Genomic DNA, 15210 nt, shown 5'->3' on the forward strand with positions numbered 1-15210 from the left:
GGTGTGATTTGGGAATTGAAATCACATCTGAAATGGCATCTAATGACTGTGAATGTTGGTGTCTGAATGTGCGATTTGCTGCAGCACGATTTCTAAGGTAGTTCTTGCATTTCTTTTCACATTACTTTTTCTGCGCTTTTGTTGCAATTTCACATGCATAGAATATAATGGAAATCGCACTGCAAATTGCAAGAATCGTTGAAAATCTTCTCAAGTAGCAATAAAATCTTCAGAAATCATCACGCTGAAATTGCACACAAATTGCACGATTTTAAATCGCAGCGGTGTGACCGATGACTTACTGCTACTTTGCAGTGCGATTTCCATTATAGTCTATGTATGTGATATTGCAATAAACTGCAGAAAAGTAATGAAAGAATTACTTTGGAAATCACGTTGTAGCAAATCGCACATATTAAGACACTGACATTCTCATTCATTAGATGCGATTTCAGGTGCGATTTTAAATTCAATTTTCAATTTTGCAAATCACACCTGAAATCGCACTGGTATGACCGAGCAGTAAATACCGCATCAATGATTAACCTCTTGATACCGGCTGTACACACATATGGGGCCTTAACACTCCTCCTACCACTCCATCCCCCTCAGCCATCTCCTCCTGTGCCACTACCCCCTCCCTCCTAGATTGTAAGCTCCAAGGACCAGGGCCCTCGAACCCTCGTGTATTGTATTGTTACTGTATTGTCTCATGTACTGTCCCCCACTATAATGTACAGCGCTGAGCAAACTTTTTGGCGCTATATAAATACTGTATTATAATAATAATAGCCAATCACATTGGGTCACATGCCCCAAATACCCGCCTTCGCCCCCCAGCTTTTAGAACTCTTAAAGGGCTGGTAAGAGCAGTCTTGTGACTTCCATCAGTGTCTAGAAGAGCACGGGTTAAAGCTTGTAGGAGGAGTTTTCTTTCTGCTCTAGGAGGATGCAGAACCCCTGACTTCTGGACAGTGCTGATCACATGCACTCTACCAAGAAAAAAAAAGAAAGAAAAATCTCTCTAGCAATACACACCAAACTGAGCGTGTGCAGTAGGGCTACGGGTTCAGTCTGTCTTATCAAGAGATAAGATGTGGACATTTGAACAAGAGGAGGAACAGAGAAGACAGGATCAAACAGCCTTTTTACACAATGTGGAGGATTAACCCCTTAGGTTCCACAGTGAGTATAACAAGCATGCTTAGAAAGAAAGAAAGAGAGAGAAAGAGAAAAAGAAAGAGAGAGAAAGAGAAAAAGAAAGAAAGGAGAAAGAGAAAAAGAAAGAAAGGAGAGAGGGGGGGAGAGAAAAAGAGAGAGAGAGAAAGAAAGAAAGAGAAAAGAGAGAGGGGGAGAGAGAGAGAGCGATGGAGAGGGAGAGGGGGGGGAGAGAGAGAGAAAGAGAAAGAAAGAAAAAGAGAAAAAGAAAGAGAGAGAAAAAAGAAAGAGAGAGAAAGAAAAAGAGAGAAAGAAAAGAAAGAGAGAGAGAGAGAGAAAAAGAAAGAAATAAAGGGAGGGAGAGAGATAGAAAGAAAGAAAGAGAAAAGGAAGAAGTAAGAAAGAAAGTGAGTTCCAGCAGCAAAAGAATTTTAATCAGCCGCACATCAGACCTGCAGTACCTTCAGGCGCCGCTGATGCCGTGGCGCTATTACCCTCCCCGGAAGTGGCCGAGTTCTTCTATACCCTGCCCGCACGCTCTCGCTCTCTCTCTTCCTCGGGCTGTCTGCAGAGAAGGCGGACGCTCCGGATCGGTGAGTGAATCTTCTTCCATCCGCCGTTTCTCTCCCGGTAGTCGGACTGTGAGTGACCCCGGCCTGTCGGAGAGGTTATAGAGGGCGGCTGTGAGGCGATATTGTGGAGGGGAGAGAGGGATAAGGTGCGGGAGTGTCATGTTACCCATGGGCCTGACGGCCGGGGAGAGGAGTATGGCGGCCGGTGCTGGGCGCTGCTCTCCTCACTGTGTATGAGAGACTCAGGGACTGGGGGAGGAGGACTACAAGGCCCAGCATTACACTACGGGGGGGCAGTGGAGGACTACAAGGCCCAGCATTACACTACGGGGGGGCAGTGGAGGACTACAAGGCCCAGCATTACACTACGGGGGGGCAGTGGAGGACTACAAGGCCCAGCATTACACTACGGGGGGGGGGGGCAGTGGAGGACTACAAGGCCCAGCATTACACTACGGGGGGCAGTGGAGGACTACAAGGCCCAGCATTACACTACGGGGGGGCAGTGGAGGACTACAAGGCCCAGCATTACACTACGGGGGGGGGGCAGTGGAGGACTACAAGGCCCAGCATTACACTACGGGGGGGCAGTGGAGGACTACAAGGCCCAGCATTACACTACGGGGGGGGGGGCAGTGGAGGACTACAAGGCCCAGCATTACACTACGGGGGGGCGGTATAGGACTACAAGGCCCAGCATTACACTACGGGGGGGAGGTATAGGACTACAAGGCCCAGCATTACACTACGGGGGGGCGGTATAGGACTACAAGGCCCAGCATTACACTACGGGGGGGAGGTATAGGACTACAAGGCCCAGCATTACACTACATGGAGCAGTGGGGGGCTACAAGTCCTGCTTTACAGCTACAACTCCCAGCATGCACACAGGTAGAGCTCTGCCCCGCACCATCGTCCCGGTACAATCTCCTTGACATCTACCAATCACCGAGGGTCTGGCTGGTGGGATACAATGTGAACAAATCATCCCTTTGGTAAACCAGAGGACCTTCACGCTGTAATGCACACTTGCTGCAAATCAAAAGGGACATATGAAGTGATTGCCATTTATTCTAAACTGCACCCCAACACATCTACAGGGAAGGAAATGTGTATTTGCTCCCCGGCTGATGTTGAATGTTCGCCCCTCACACAGAAATGATCGGTCTAACAATGGAATGTTCGCCCCTCACACAGAAACGATCGGTCTAACAATGGAATGTTCGCCCCTCACACAGAAACGATCGGTCTAACAATGGAATGTTCGCCCCTCACACAGAAATGATCGGTCTAACAATGGAATGTTTGCCCCTCACAGAGAAATGATCGGTCTAAAGATCGAATGTTCGGTGTAACACTGAGAGACAGAATACAACAACAAATTCAGCAGAAATGCGTCTAACAAATGATGACTGATCTGCATGTTCATGAGGGAAAGAAGGATTTGATCCCCTATCATTCAGCAGGATTTCTGGCTCCCAGGTGTCTCTCATACAGGTAACAAGCTGAGATTAGAAGCAGTCTCTTAAAGGGAGTGCTGCTAATCTCATTGTGTTACCTGTATAAAAGACACCTGTCCACAGGAGCAATCAAACCATCAGATTCCAAACTCTCCACCATGGCAAAGACCAAAGAGCTGTCCAAGGATGTCAGGGACAAGATTGTAGACCTACACAAGGCTGGACTGGGCTACCAAACTATGGCCAAGCAGCTTGGTGAGAAGGTGACAACAGTTGGTGCAATCATTCACAAATGGAAGAAACACAAAACAAGTGTCAGTCTCCCGAGGTCTGGTGCACCATGCAAGATCTCACCTCGTGGAGTGTCAATGATCATGAGAACAGTGAGGAATCATCCCAGAACTACACGTGAGGATCTTGTCAATGATCTCCAGGCAGCTGGGACCACAGTCACCAAGAAAACAATTGGTAACACACTACGCCGACAAGGACTGAAATCCTGCAGTGCCACAAGGTCCCTCTGCTCAAGAAAGCACATGTCCAGGCCCGTCTGAAGTCTGCCACTGAACATCTGAATGATGCCGAGGAGGACTGGTGGGAAGTGTTGTGGTCAGAGGAGACCAAAATCCAGCTCTTTGGCATCAACTCAACTTGCCGTGTTTGGAGGAGGAGGAATGCTGCCTATGACCCCAAGAAAACCATCCCAACTGTGAAACATGGTGGTGGAAACATTCTGCTTTGGGGGTGTTTTTCTGCTAAGGGGACAGGACAACTGCACTGCATCAAAGGGACGATGGACGGGACAATGTACCCTCAAATCTTGGGTGAGAACCTTCTTCCCTCAGCCAGGGCATTGAAAATGGGTGGTGGATGGGTGTTCCAGCATGACAATGACCCAAAACACACGGCCAAGGCAACAAAGGAGCGGCTCAAGAAGAAGCACATTAAGGTCCTGGAGTGGCCTAGCCAGTCTCCACACCTTCATCCGATTGAAAATCTGTGGAGGGAGCTGAAAGTTCGAGTTGCCAAACGTCATCCACCAAACCTTAATGACTTGGAGAGGATCTGCCAAGAGGAGTGGGCCAAAATCCCTCCCGAGATGTGTGGGAACCTGGGGGCCAACTCCAGGAAACGTCTGACCTCTGTGATTGCCAACAAGGGATTGGCCACCAAGTACTAAGTCATGTGTTGTGAAGGGGATCAAATCCTTCTTTCCCTCATGAACATGCAGATCCGTCATCATTTGTTAGACGCATTTCTGCTGAATTTGTTGTTGTATTCTGTCCCTCAGTGTTACACCGAACATTCCATTGTTAGACCGATCATTTCTGTGTGAGGGGCGAACATTCCATTGTTAGACCGATCATTTCTGTGTGAGGGGCGAACATTCCATTGTTAGACCGATCATTTCTGTGTGAGGGGCGAACATTCCATTGTTAGACCGATCATTTCTGTGTGAGGGGCGAACATTCAGCATCAGCCGGGCAGCAAATACTTATTTGCACATACATACACAGCCATACAAAGCAGTGTGCTTACAGTGAAGCAAGCACATGGCACACACAGTAAAACCCGCACACAGTTAACCCTTTGATCGCCTCTCATGTTAACCCCTCTCTGCCCAGTGCCATTAGTACAGTGTTGGTGCTTTTTATTAACACTGATCACTGTATTGGTGTCACTGGGAATGTCGGTGACAAGTCAGTCTCCCCCCCCCCCCCCCCCCCCCAGTGTCAGAATGCCCGCCGCAGTCCCGCTATATGTTGCTGATCGCCGCCACTACTAGTAAAAATTAAAAAAAAAAAAGCCCCAATATATATATATATATAAAACTACGATTTGTAGACGCTATAACTTTCATGTAAACCAATTAATTTACACGTATTGGGATTCTTTTTAGCAAAGACACGGAGCAGAATACATTTTGGCCTAAATTTATGACAAAATTTTATTTTTTACTGGACATGTTTATTAGGAAAAAGTCAAATATTGCTGCTTTTCTCAAAATGGTCGTTTTTTGTTTTTTTTTTAATTGCGCAAAAATATAAAAACCGCAGAGGTGATTAAATACCACCGAAAGAAAGCTCTATTCGTGGGGGGAAGAAAAAAGGATGCAAATTTCATTTGGGTGTAGCGTTGCATGACTGCGCAATTGTTAAATGCAGCGCCCTAACGCAAACAATGGCCTGGTCAGGAAGGGGGGGTAAATCCTGTGGAGGGCGAGGGGTTAAACTTGGGCTTTCAAGTGGAATTCCAGCCGTTTTTGTGTTTATTAAGTAAACTGTAGCTGCTGACTTTTAATAAATACTCGCCTGTCCAAGAGTCCAGCGACGTTCTCACCCGTCCCTTCTATCCTCCATGGTGCCGGCATCTCTACTGTGGGCACCAGGCTGTGACAGCTTGCGGCTTCACAGCCGGGTGCCCACTGCGCATGCGTGAGTCGCACCGAGCTTCCTAATTGGTCCGGCAGTCTCCTAGGCCTGTGAAAGTTCCTAGGAGACGGGAGGAGGAGGAGGGGACTGAACTTCCGTCTCACTTCGCCACGGCAAACTGAGCCGGAAGTGGGAGCGGGTACCTATCAAAAACGAGTATCCGCTCCCCCCTAAAAGGTGCCAAATATCGGGAGGCGGCAAATAAGCGGAGCTTCCACTTTTGAATGGAACTTTGCTTTAACTAACTTGTTTGTCGGGAGGGGGGGGGGGGAGCAGGTACAGCAGGAACCTTTTTGTGCTGGTTAACTGATCCAGGCATTCTCAGGTTCTGACATAATCCACACCGATGCAGGATCCATAGCCCTGCATTGGAACGTGAGGATGCCAAGGGATAGTCCACTGCGTAGAGCATAGGGGGGTGCAGTTTGGCAGGCAAGGTACAGTGTGCAGGGTCAGGTCCACTGCAAGGGAAGACCTTTTAGTTTTTCCAGAGTTCAGCTTTGATATCCTGACATGCGCTACCAATGGATGTGCCGTATGGTGAGCTGCAGCAAATTATTATTATTATACAGTATTTATATAGCGCCAGAAAGTTTGCTCAGCGCTGTACATTATAGGGGGGGGACAGTACATGAGACAATACAATACAGGAGGGGTTCGAGGGCCCTGGTCCTTGGAGCTTACAATCTAGGAGGGAGGGGGTAGTGGTACAGGAGGGAGTAGCTGTGGGGGATGGAGTGGTGGGAGGAGTGGAGGAGATCGGCTGTTAGGTGAGGCATATGGCAGTGAGTTACCATAATTGTGATAAAACATTTGCCTTTAATTCCTCGCCCTCCAGAGGATTCCCCCCCCCCCCCCCCCCCTTCCTTACCAGGCCATTTTGTTTTGCGTTACGGCACTGCATCACTTTAACTGACGATTGTGCGGTCATGCAACGCTACACCCAAATGAAACTTACATTACCCCCCCCCCCCCGAATTGCTTTCTTTTGGTGGTATTTGATCGCCTGTGCGTTTTTATTTTTTGCGCTATGAAAAAAAAAACAATTTTGAGAACAATATTTTTGACTTTTTGCTATTAAATACGTCCAGTAAAAAAAATTAAAAAAAAAAACAAATTTCATCATAAATTTAAGCCAAAATGTATTCTGCTAAAAAAAAAAAAAAAAACCCAATATGTGTAAACGAATTTTTTTTTTTATATTTAATTTGTTAAGTCAGGAAATGCAAAAAAAAACCTTTAAGTGAACAAAAACCATGCAAGTGCGAAACACAACGCAATACAATACGTGCAAATGAATTGGTTTACGTGACAGTTATAGCGTTACAAATGGTATATACTGGAATTTTTTTTTCCTTTTTCCAACTAGTAATGGCGTTGATCAGCGACTTATAGCGGGACTGCGGCGGACATTCTGACACTGGGGGGAAGTGACATCACTGATCCTCCTAGATTGTAAGCTCCAAGGAGCAGGGCCCTTGAACCCCTCGTGTATGGCATTGTATTGTTATTGTTCTGTTTTGTGTATTGTCTCCCATTGTAATGTACAGCGCTGAGCGAACTATTGGCGCTATATAAATCCTGTATAATAATAATAATAATAATCGCGGACAGTGACACCAATACAGTCATCAGTGCTACAAAAATGCACTGACGCTGTACTAATGGCACTGGGCAGAAAGGGATTAACATGAGGGAGGATCAAAGGGTTAACTGTGTGCTGGGACTGTTTTACTGGGGGGTGGTGTCTGTGTGCGTCACTGTAATCGCACTGCTCTGGGTGGCTGTGCACAGCCATCCAGAGCAGTGTGCCCGAGCCGACAGGGAGGAGAACTGTTAGTAAACAAAGCAGCCTTCCTCCCCGTCGTAGATCCTCGGTAATCACCGGGTGCCGGCGGGTATTCACCCCTGATTGACAGCCACGAATGACGGCGCGCACGTGGCTTGCGCACGCCCCCTAACCGGACATGTAAAATTGTGTGTGTATATACGTGATTTTGCGCACCCCTGCCGCCCTGTAGCAGTATATCTTCTATGGGGAAGCGGTTCGTTCATATCATAAGACTTGGAGAAGGCTGATTTCTGCCGTAGAATGTCACCTACCTGCATGTGGCTCATCAGTGCCAAGCTTCCTCTACTGCAGCAACCCGGCTTATTGTGATCAAGTTTCAGTTTTTTGGTTTTTTTTTTTTTTTTTTCCACCAATGGAAAGCTGTAGGGGGAGGAGATTGAGTGATTGGAGTACAGTAGTACCTCAGTTTACGAACGCCTCGGTTAACGTAATTTTCGGTTTACAAATGAAAATCCATTGAAAATAATGCCTCGGTTTACGAGTTTTTTTTACTAATTATTTTTGCAATACGAAGTTTATGCCGGTGCTGATATTTAAATGCCATTGCTGCTTTTTTTTTTTTTTTTTTTTTTTTTTTTTCCTTTTCATAGCTCACAGGATTAGCTGTCGCTTTCCCCGGAGTTATAGGAAATTGATTCTATTAACTCGGAAATAAACTAAAAATACTTTCTTTTAGCTGGGGGGAAAGTGACAGCTGAATTTCTTGGATATAGTGAAAAAAAAGCAGTAATTACATTTAAAATTGACACCATAATAAATAAAAACCGGTGTGGGGATCCTCCTCTTATCCATACCAAGCCCTTTTGGTCCGGTATGGATTTTGAGGGGAACTTCCATGCCAAAATTAAAAAAAAAAAAAAAATGGCGTGGGGGGGGGGTCCCCCCCAGAAATCCATGCCAGGCCCTTATCCGAGCATGCAGGTAAGGGGGGGGGGATGAGCGAGCACACCCCTCCTGAACCATACTAGGCCACATGCCCTCAACATGGAGGGGGTGCTTTGGGGCAGGGGGGGCTTTCCCACAAAGCACCTTGTTCCCATGTTGATAGGGACAAGGGCCTCTTCCCCACAACCCTGGCCGGTGGTTGTGGGGGTCTGTGGGCAGGGGGCTTATCGGAATCTGGAAGCCAGCTTTAACAAGGGTCCCCCAGATCTCGGCTTCCCCCCCCCCCCCAATGTGAATGAGTATGGGGTACATGGTACTCATTCACAAAAAAACAGTGTAGTGTGAAAAAGACAGGACACAGTCTTTACATATTTACATATTTAAGAACCCCCCCCCCCCCCCCCCCCCCCCCCTACACTTTTTTTTTTTTTTTTTTTTTTTTTTTTTTTTTGTGAATGAGTAGCCATACTCATTCACATGGGGGGATGGCTGGGATCTGGGGGCCCTCTTGTTAAAGGGGACTTCCAGATTCCGATAAGCCCCTCCCCCTACCCGTAGACCCCCACAGCCACCGGCCAGGGTTGTGGGGAAGAGGCCCTTGTCCACATCAACATGGGGACAAGGTGCTTTGGGGGGGGGGAGCCCCTTCTGCCCCATAGCACCCCCCATGTTGAGGGCATGTGGCCTGATATGGTTCGGGGGGTGCTCGCTCGTTCCCAACCCTACCCCCCTTTTCCTGACCACCTGGGCTGCATGCTCGGATAAGGATCTGGTATGGATTTGGGGGGGGGGGGCACGCCTTTTTTTTTTTCTTTTCATTTTGGTGTGGGAGTTCCCCTCAAAATTCATACCAGACCCAAAGGGCTTGGTATGGATGGGAGGGGGGAACCCCACACCATTTTTTAAATTTTTTTAACTGCCGGCAATTCTTTTACAATCGGCTGTCAGTGGGGAACCCTACTTACAGCTGAAATATTAACACATGGTTGTCACTACTAAAATACCGCAATAAGTCATATCGCTTTCAATTCTTATGGTAAACGGCGTTTTGGTTTGCGGATTTTTCGCTATACGGAAAGTCCTGCAGAACGAATGAAATTCGTAAATCGAGGTATTACTGTATTTTCATCTGTTTTGGACTGTCAGATATGCCGAATTCTGCCTCAGTAGTTGCTCATATGTGAACAGCGACCGTTGCAATGTATGGGATGCTGGGCGTCAGATGTGAATGGAGCCGAGTGTCTTCGTGGCTGGCCTCAGTCCTGGTCTATGGGTTGTTGTCACGTGGAGATCTTTCCAGCGTGGTTTTCTTATCCTCCAGAATCCAACTTGTGGGGCGCCTTGTGCTTTATCCGGTTGTATTATTGGAGGGAGAGAATTGCAGGGTTTTTACCCATTCCGTGGCTGGCCTAAGGTACTAGCTGACGGAAGATACTCTGCTACAGTTCCGTGGTGTGGCCTGTTCGTAAAAAAAAAAATTGCTGGTAAGGGGTACTTCTGGATTTTGTGGGTTTACTGGCTTGCCCATTCAGGGCAGTGAATGGAGGTTCAAGGTGGACAGTGGTAGAGCTGCCGCTCCTACTTTGTTTTCAGCCACTGCAAAGAAAAAGCCTTTTAGGCTGGGGGCAGTGGAGGACTACAAGGACCAGCATTGCACCACAGGGGGCAGTAGAGAACTACATGGCCCATCATTGCACTACAGTGAGCAGATGAGGACTACAAGGCCCATCATTACAGTAGAGTGAGCAGATGAGGACTACAAGGCCCATCATTACAGTAGAGTGAGCAGGTGAGGACTACAAGGCCCATCATTACAGTAGAGTGAGCAGGTGAGGACTACAAGGCCCATCATTACAGTAGAGTGAGCAGATGAGGACTACAAGGCCCATCATTACAGTAGAGTGAGCAGATGAGGACTACAAGGACCATCATTAAAATACAGTGAGCAGATGAGGACTACAAGGCCCATCATTAAAATACAGTGAGCAGATGAGGACTACAAGGCCCATCGGGCAGTACAGTGAGCAGATGAGGATTACAAGGCCCATACAGTGAGCAGATGAGGACTACAAGGACCATCATTACAATGTAGTGAGCAGATGAGGACTACAAGGCCCATCGTGCATTACAGTGAGCAGATGAGGACTACAAGGCCCATCGTGCATTACAGTGAGCAGATGAGGACTACAAGGCCCATCGTGCATTACAGTGAGCAGATGAGGACTACAAGGCCCATCGTGCATTACAGTGAGCAGATGAGGACTACAAGGCCCATCGTGCATTACAGTGAGCAGATGAGGACTACAAGGCCCATCGTGCAATTCAGTGAGCAGATGAGGACTACAAGGCCCACCGTGCAATTCAGTGAGCAGTGGAGGTCTACAAGGCTCGGCATTGCACTGCATGGGAGCAGTGGAGGTCTACAAGGCTCGGCATTGCACTGCATGGGAGCAGTGGAGGTCTACAAGGCTCGGCATTGCACTGCATGGGAGCAGTGGAGGTCTACAAGGCTCGGCATTGCACTGCATGGGAGCAGTGGAGGTCTACAAGGCTCGGCATTGCACTGCATGGGAGCAGTGGAGGTCTACAAGGCTCGGCATTGCACTGCATGGGAGCAGTGGAGGTCTACAAGGCTCAGCCTTGCACTGCATGGGAGCAGTGGAGGACTACAAGGCCCGGCATTGCACTGCATGGGAGCAGTGGAGGACTACAAGGCCCGGCATTGCACTGCATGGGAGCATTGGAGGTCTACAAGGCCCTAAATCCCTTTTTAGGCTGGTGTCAGAGCTTACACGGCATAATTAACAGAGCACTTTGGCTGCTATTCCTGAGCACTGCATCATGGGAGATCATTGCATGCTTCTCCATATCTACAAGCATCGGGTATTTTGTATGGGCAGCAATGGCGGAAGGAGCGCTGTGATATTAAATGGGTTTCTGGGTCTCTAACCACAGCCACCAAGGTATTCCATCTGGTTTGCTCACCACCATGTTCTCTTGCCGTGACCTGCCTTTTCTTGGTGGATGGGGTGAGACTTTGTGAATACGGGAGCAACCCTTCAAACCTGTGAGACTTTCTGCCGGTTTCAAATTTTCCATTCATGAAACTGATTTTTTTTGTTTTGTTTTTTTTCTAGGCACCATGGCGGCTCTTAGACCTCTCATAAAACCCAAGATTGTCAAGAAGCGGACGAAGAAGTTCATCCGCCATCAGTCAGACCGTTACGTCAAGATTAAGGTTGGTACTCGGTGATCTTGTGTATTGTCTGCAGAGGTCTTCTGTCGGGGAGGAGTCCTTACTAGGTACCCAAGAAACCTCGCCTGCGACTGACATTCTGCTTTCCTCCTGCAGCCAAACTGGCGCAAGCCTAGAGGTATTGACAACAGAGCCCGCAGAAGGTTCAAGGGTCAGATCCTGATGCCCAACATCGGTTACGGTAGCAACAAGAAAACCAAACACATGCTGCCCACCGGCTTCAAGAAGTTCCTTGTACACAATGTAAAGGAACTCGAAGTTCTGATGATGAGCAACAAGTGAGTAGCAGCAAAGTATTCGGATTGCTTCGTGTGATTCTAAAGGCTTTTTTTTTTTTTTTTTCTTCTTTAACCACTTCCAGTCCGGACACTTTCCCCCCCCTTTCCAGTCCGGACACTTTCCCCCCCCTTTCCAGTCCGGACACTTTCCCCCCCTTCCCAGTCCGGACACTTTCCCCCCCTTCCCAGTCCGGACACTTTCCCCCCCTTCCCAGTCCGGACACTTCCCCCCCCTTCCAGTCCGGACACTTTCCCCCCCCTTCCAGTCCGGACACTTTCCCCCCCCTTCCAGTCCGGACACTTTCCCCCCCCTTCCAGTCCGGACACTTTCCCCCCCCTTCCAGTCCGGACACTTTCCCCCCCCCTTCCAGTCCGGACACTTTCCCCCCCCCTTCCAGTCCGGACACTTTCCCCCCCCCTTCCAGTCCGGACACTTTCCCCCCCCTTCCAGTCCGGACACTTTCCCCCCCCTTCCAGTCCGGACACTTTCCCCCCCCCCTTCCAGTCCGGACACTTTCCCCCCCCCCTTCCAGTCCGGACACTTTCCCCCCCCTTCCAGTCCGGACACTTTCCCCCCCCTTCCAGTCCGGACACTTTCCCCCCCCTTCCAGTCCGGACACTTTCCCCCCCCTTCCAGTCCGGACACTTTCCCCCCCCTTCCAGTCCGGACACTTTCCCCCCCCTTCCAGTCCGGACACTTTCCCCCCCCTTCCAGTCCGGACACTTTCCCCCCCCTTCCAGTCCGGACACTTTCCCCCCCCTTCCAGTCCGGACACTTTCCCCCCCCTTCCAGTCCGGACACTTTCCCCCCCCTTCCAGTCCGGACACTTTCCCCCCCTTCCAGTCCGGACACTTTCCCCCCCCTTCCAGTCCGGACACTTTCCCCCCCCTTCCAGTCCGGACACTTTCCCCCCCTTCCAGTCCGGACACTTTCCCCCCCCTTCCAGTCCGGACACTTTCCCCCCCCTTCCAGTCCGGACACTTTCCCCCCCCTTCCAGTCCGGACACTTTCCCCCCCCTTCCAGTCCGGACACTTTCCCCCCCCTTCCAGTCCGGACACTTTCCCCCCCCTTCCAGTCCGGACACTTTCCCCCCCCTTCCAGTCCGGACACTTTCCCCCCCCTTCCAGTCCGGACACTTTCCCCCCCCTTCCAGTCCGGACACTTTCCCCCCCCTTCCAGTCCGGACACTTTCCCCCCCCTTCCAGTCCGGACACTTTCCCCCCCCTTCCAGTCCGGACACTTTCCCCCCCCTTCAGTCCGGACACTTTCCCCCCCCTCCAGTCCGGACACTTTCCCCCCCCTTCCAGTCCGGACACTTTTCCCCCCTTTCCAGTCCAGGCCAATTTTCAGCTTATGTGCTATCACACTTTGAATGACAATTGCGCGGTTATGCAACACAGTACCTATATGAATGTTTTTAGCATTTTTTTGAGACAAAGCTTTATTTTGGTGGTAATTAGCACTGAGATTTTTTTTTTTTTTTGCTATATAAATTAAAGTCCAAAAATTTTGAAAAGGTGTTTTTTCTTATAAAATTTTGCAAATTTTTCTTCATAAATCTTGGCCTAAATTTATTCAGTTATCTTTAGTGAAAAAAAAAAACCCAAATTCGTTTATAAACAAAAATAATTTAAAAAAATTTTTTTTTTACTTTTTTCTTAAATATACTGTCACCCTAGCAGTACAGTGTCACCATGGTGACACTGTACTACTTGTGGGGGGTTATGACTTTTTTTTGTTTTTTTTTTTACACTCGCTAAAAGTGTTTCCTTTTTGGTTATTTCCCCTAAAAAAACGATGTTTCCTTTTTGGTTATTTCCCCTAAAAAAACGATGTTTCCTTTTTGGTTATTTCCCCTAAAAAAACGATGTTTCCTTTTTGGTTATTTCCCCTAAAGAAACGGTTTCCTTTTCGGTTATTTCCCCTAAAGAAACGAGGTTTCCTTTTCGGTTATTTCCCCTAAAGAAACAATGTTTCCTTTTTGGTTATTTCCGCTAAAGAAACGATGTTTCCTTTTTAGTTTATTTCCCCTAAAGAAACGATGTTTCCTTTTTAGTTTATTTCCCCTAAAGAAACGATGTTTCCTTTTTAGTTTATTTACCCTAAAGAAACAAAGTATCCTTGAGCTCCAGGGAAAGTGACAGCTAATCCTGTGAGTTATAGTAAAGGAAAAAAAACAGCAATTGCATTTAAAAATCCGCACCGACATGCACTTTGTATTGTGGAATAAATTTGTAAACCGAGGCATTATTTTCATTGGATTATATTAACCGAAGCGTTTGTAAACCAGAGTACACCTGTAGCTTCTGTTTGTATTTTCTTCTCAGAGTTCCTTGTAACTCTTCATTGGCTTCTGCTGTAGCTTGCAGTCTCCACTTGTAATATATCTGGTATTATGTGTGCTTTTTACATTAATGATCTTTTCCTTCTGCAGGTCATTTTGCGCTGAAATCGCTCACAACGTCTCCTCTAAGAACCGCAAGACTATTGTGGAAAGAGCAGCCCAGCTCGCCATCAAAGTGACAAACCCCAACGCCAGACTGCGCAGTGAGGAGAATGAATAAACCTCTTCAACTTTGTTAAATAAAAGAAAACGTAAACTTCAGACTTTCTGGTGTTTTGTGTGTGGTAGTGTCTGGGGGGGGGGGGGTGATCCGAAAGCTGTGTGTCGGGGTTATTACATGCTGTAGGTTCACCAGAAGTAGGACATTATTCCCTTTTGTGGGATGTTAAAGTGTAAGTTCTAGGGATGCACTGAAACATATCGGCCAAAAATAGCCCTATCGGCATCCTGCCGATGCAGGGGACTGTGTACTGCAGATGTGGGAGGGGCGGTGGAGAAAGGCAATAGAGGAGCAGTGTATACAGTGATTGGCTGTCACTATGTCAGTGCCGCATTTTTAAATGTAATTACCGGCTTTTTTTCTTCACTAGCTCACAGAATTAGCTGTCACTTTCCCCCATATAAAAGTAAGTGTTTCCTTTTAGTTTCTTTCCCCAGATAAAAGAAAGTTTCTTTTAGCTCCGGGGAAAGTGGCAGCTGATTCTGTGAGCTATAGCGAAGAAGGAAAAAAAAGCCGGCAATTGCGGCACTGACATATAGTGACAGCCAGTGAGGGAGCGCCTCTGTATACCCTGCTCCCCTCTCTGTATACCCTGCTCCTCTCCCCAACCCCTGCCCCCTACAAAAAGGAACTGTCACTCATGTGCTATCACATAGGGGACTTTTTCTTTTTGGTTTCTTTTTTCCCCCCTTTCATCTGGAGATCTGGCTAGTAACACCTGTTTTTAGAGCGCCCCTAACAGAGACACCCT

General features: G+C 48.0%; 1 protein-coding gene across 1 annotated transcript; it reads left to right on the forward strand.

Moving 5' to 3' along the window:
• The first annotated feature begins 1626 nt into the window (after window positions 1–1626).
• Window positions 1627–14500, forward strand: RPL32 (ribosomal protein L32). The gene is made up of 4 exons (XM_089666014.1): window positions 1627–1751; window positions 11497–11597; window positions 11712–11893; window positions 14330–14500. Exons 2-4 carry the CDS (start codon window positions 11502–11504, stop codon window positions 14457–14459), a joined length of 408 nt encoding a protein of 135 aa, XP_089522140.1. The 5' UTR covers window positions 1627–1751; window positions 11497–11501; the 3' UTR covers window positions 14460–14500.
• Window positions 14501–15210: the final 710 nt, after the last annotated feature.

Source organism: Staurois parvus, unplaced genomic scaffold (assembly GCF_062004578.1).
Source record: "Staurois parvus isolate SC_StPar_1 unplaced genomic scaffold, SC_StPar_1.0 ptg002469l, whole genome shotgun sequence".
NCBI lineage: Eukaryota > Metazoa > Chordata > Amphibia > Anura > Ranidae > Staurois > Staurois parvus.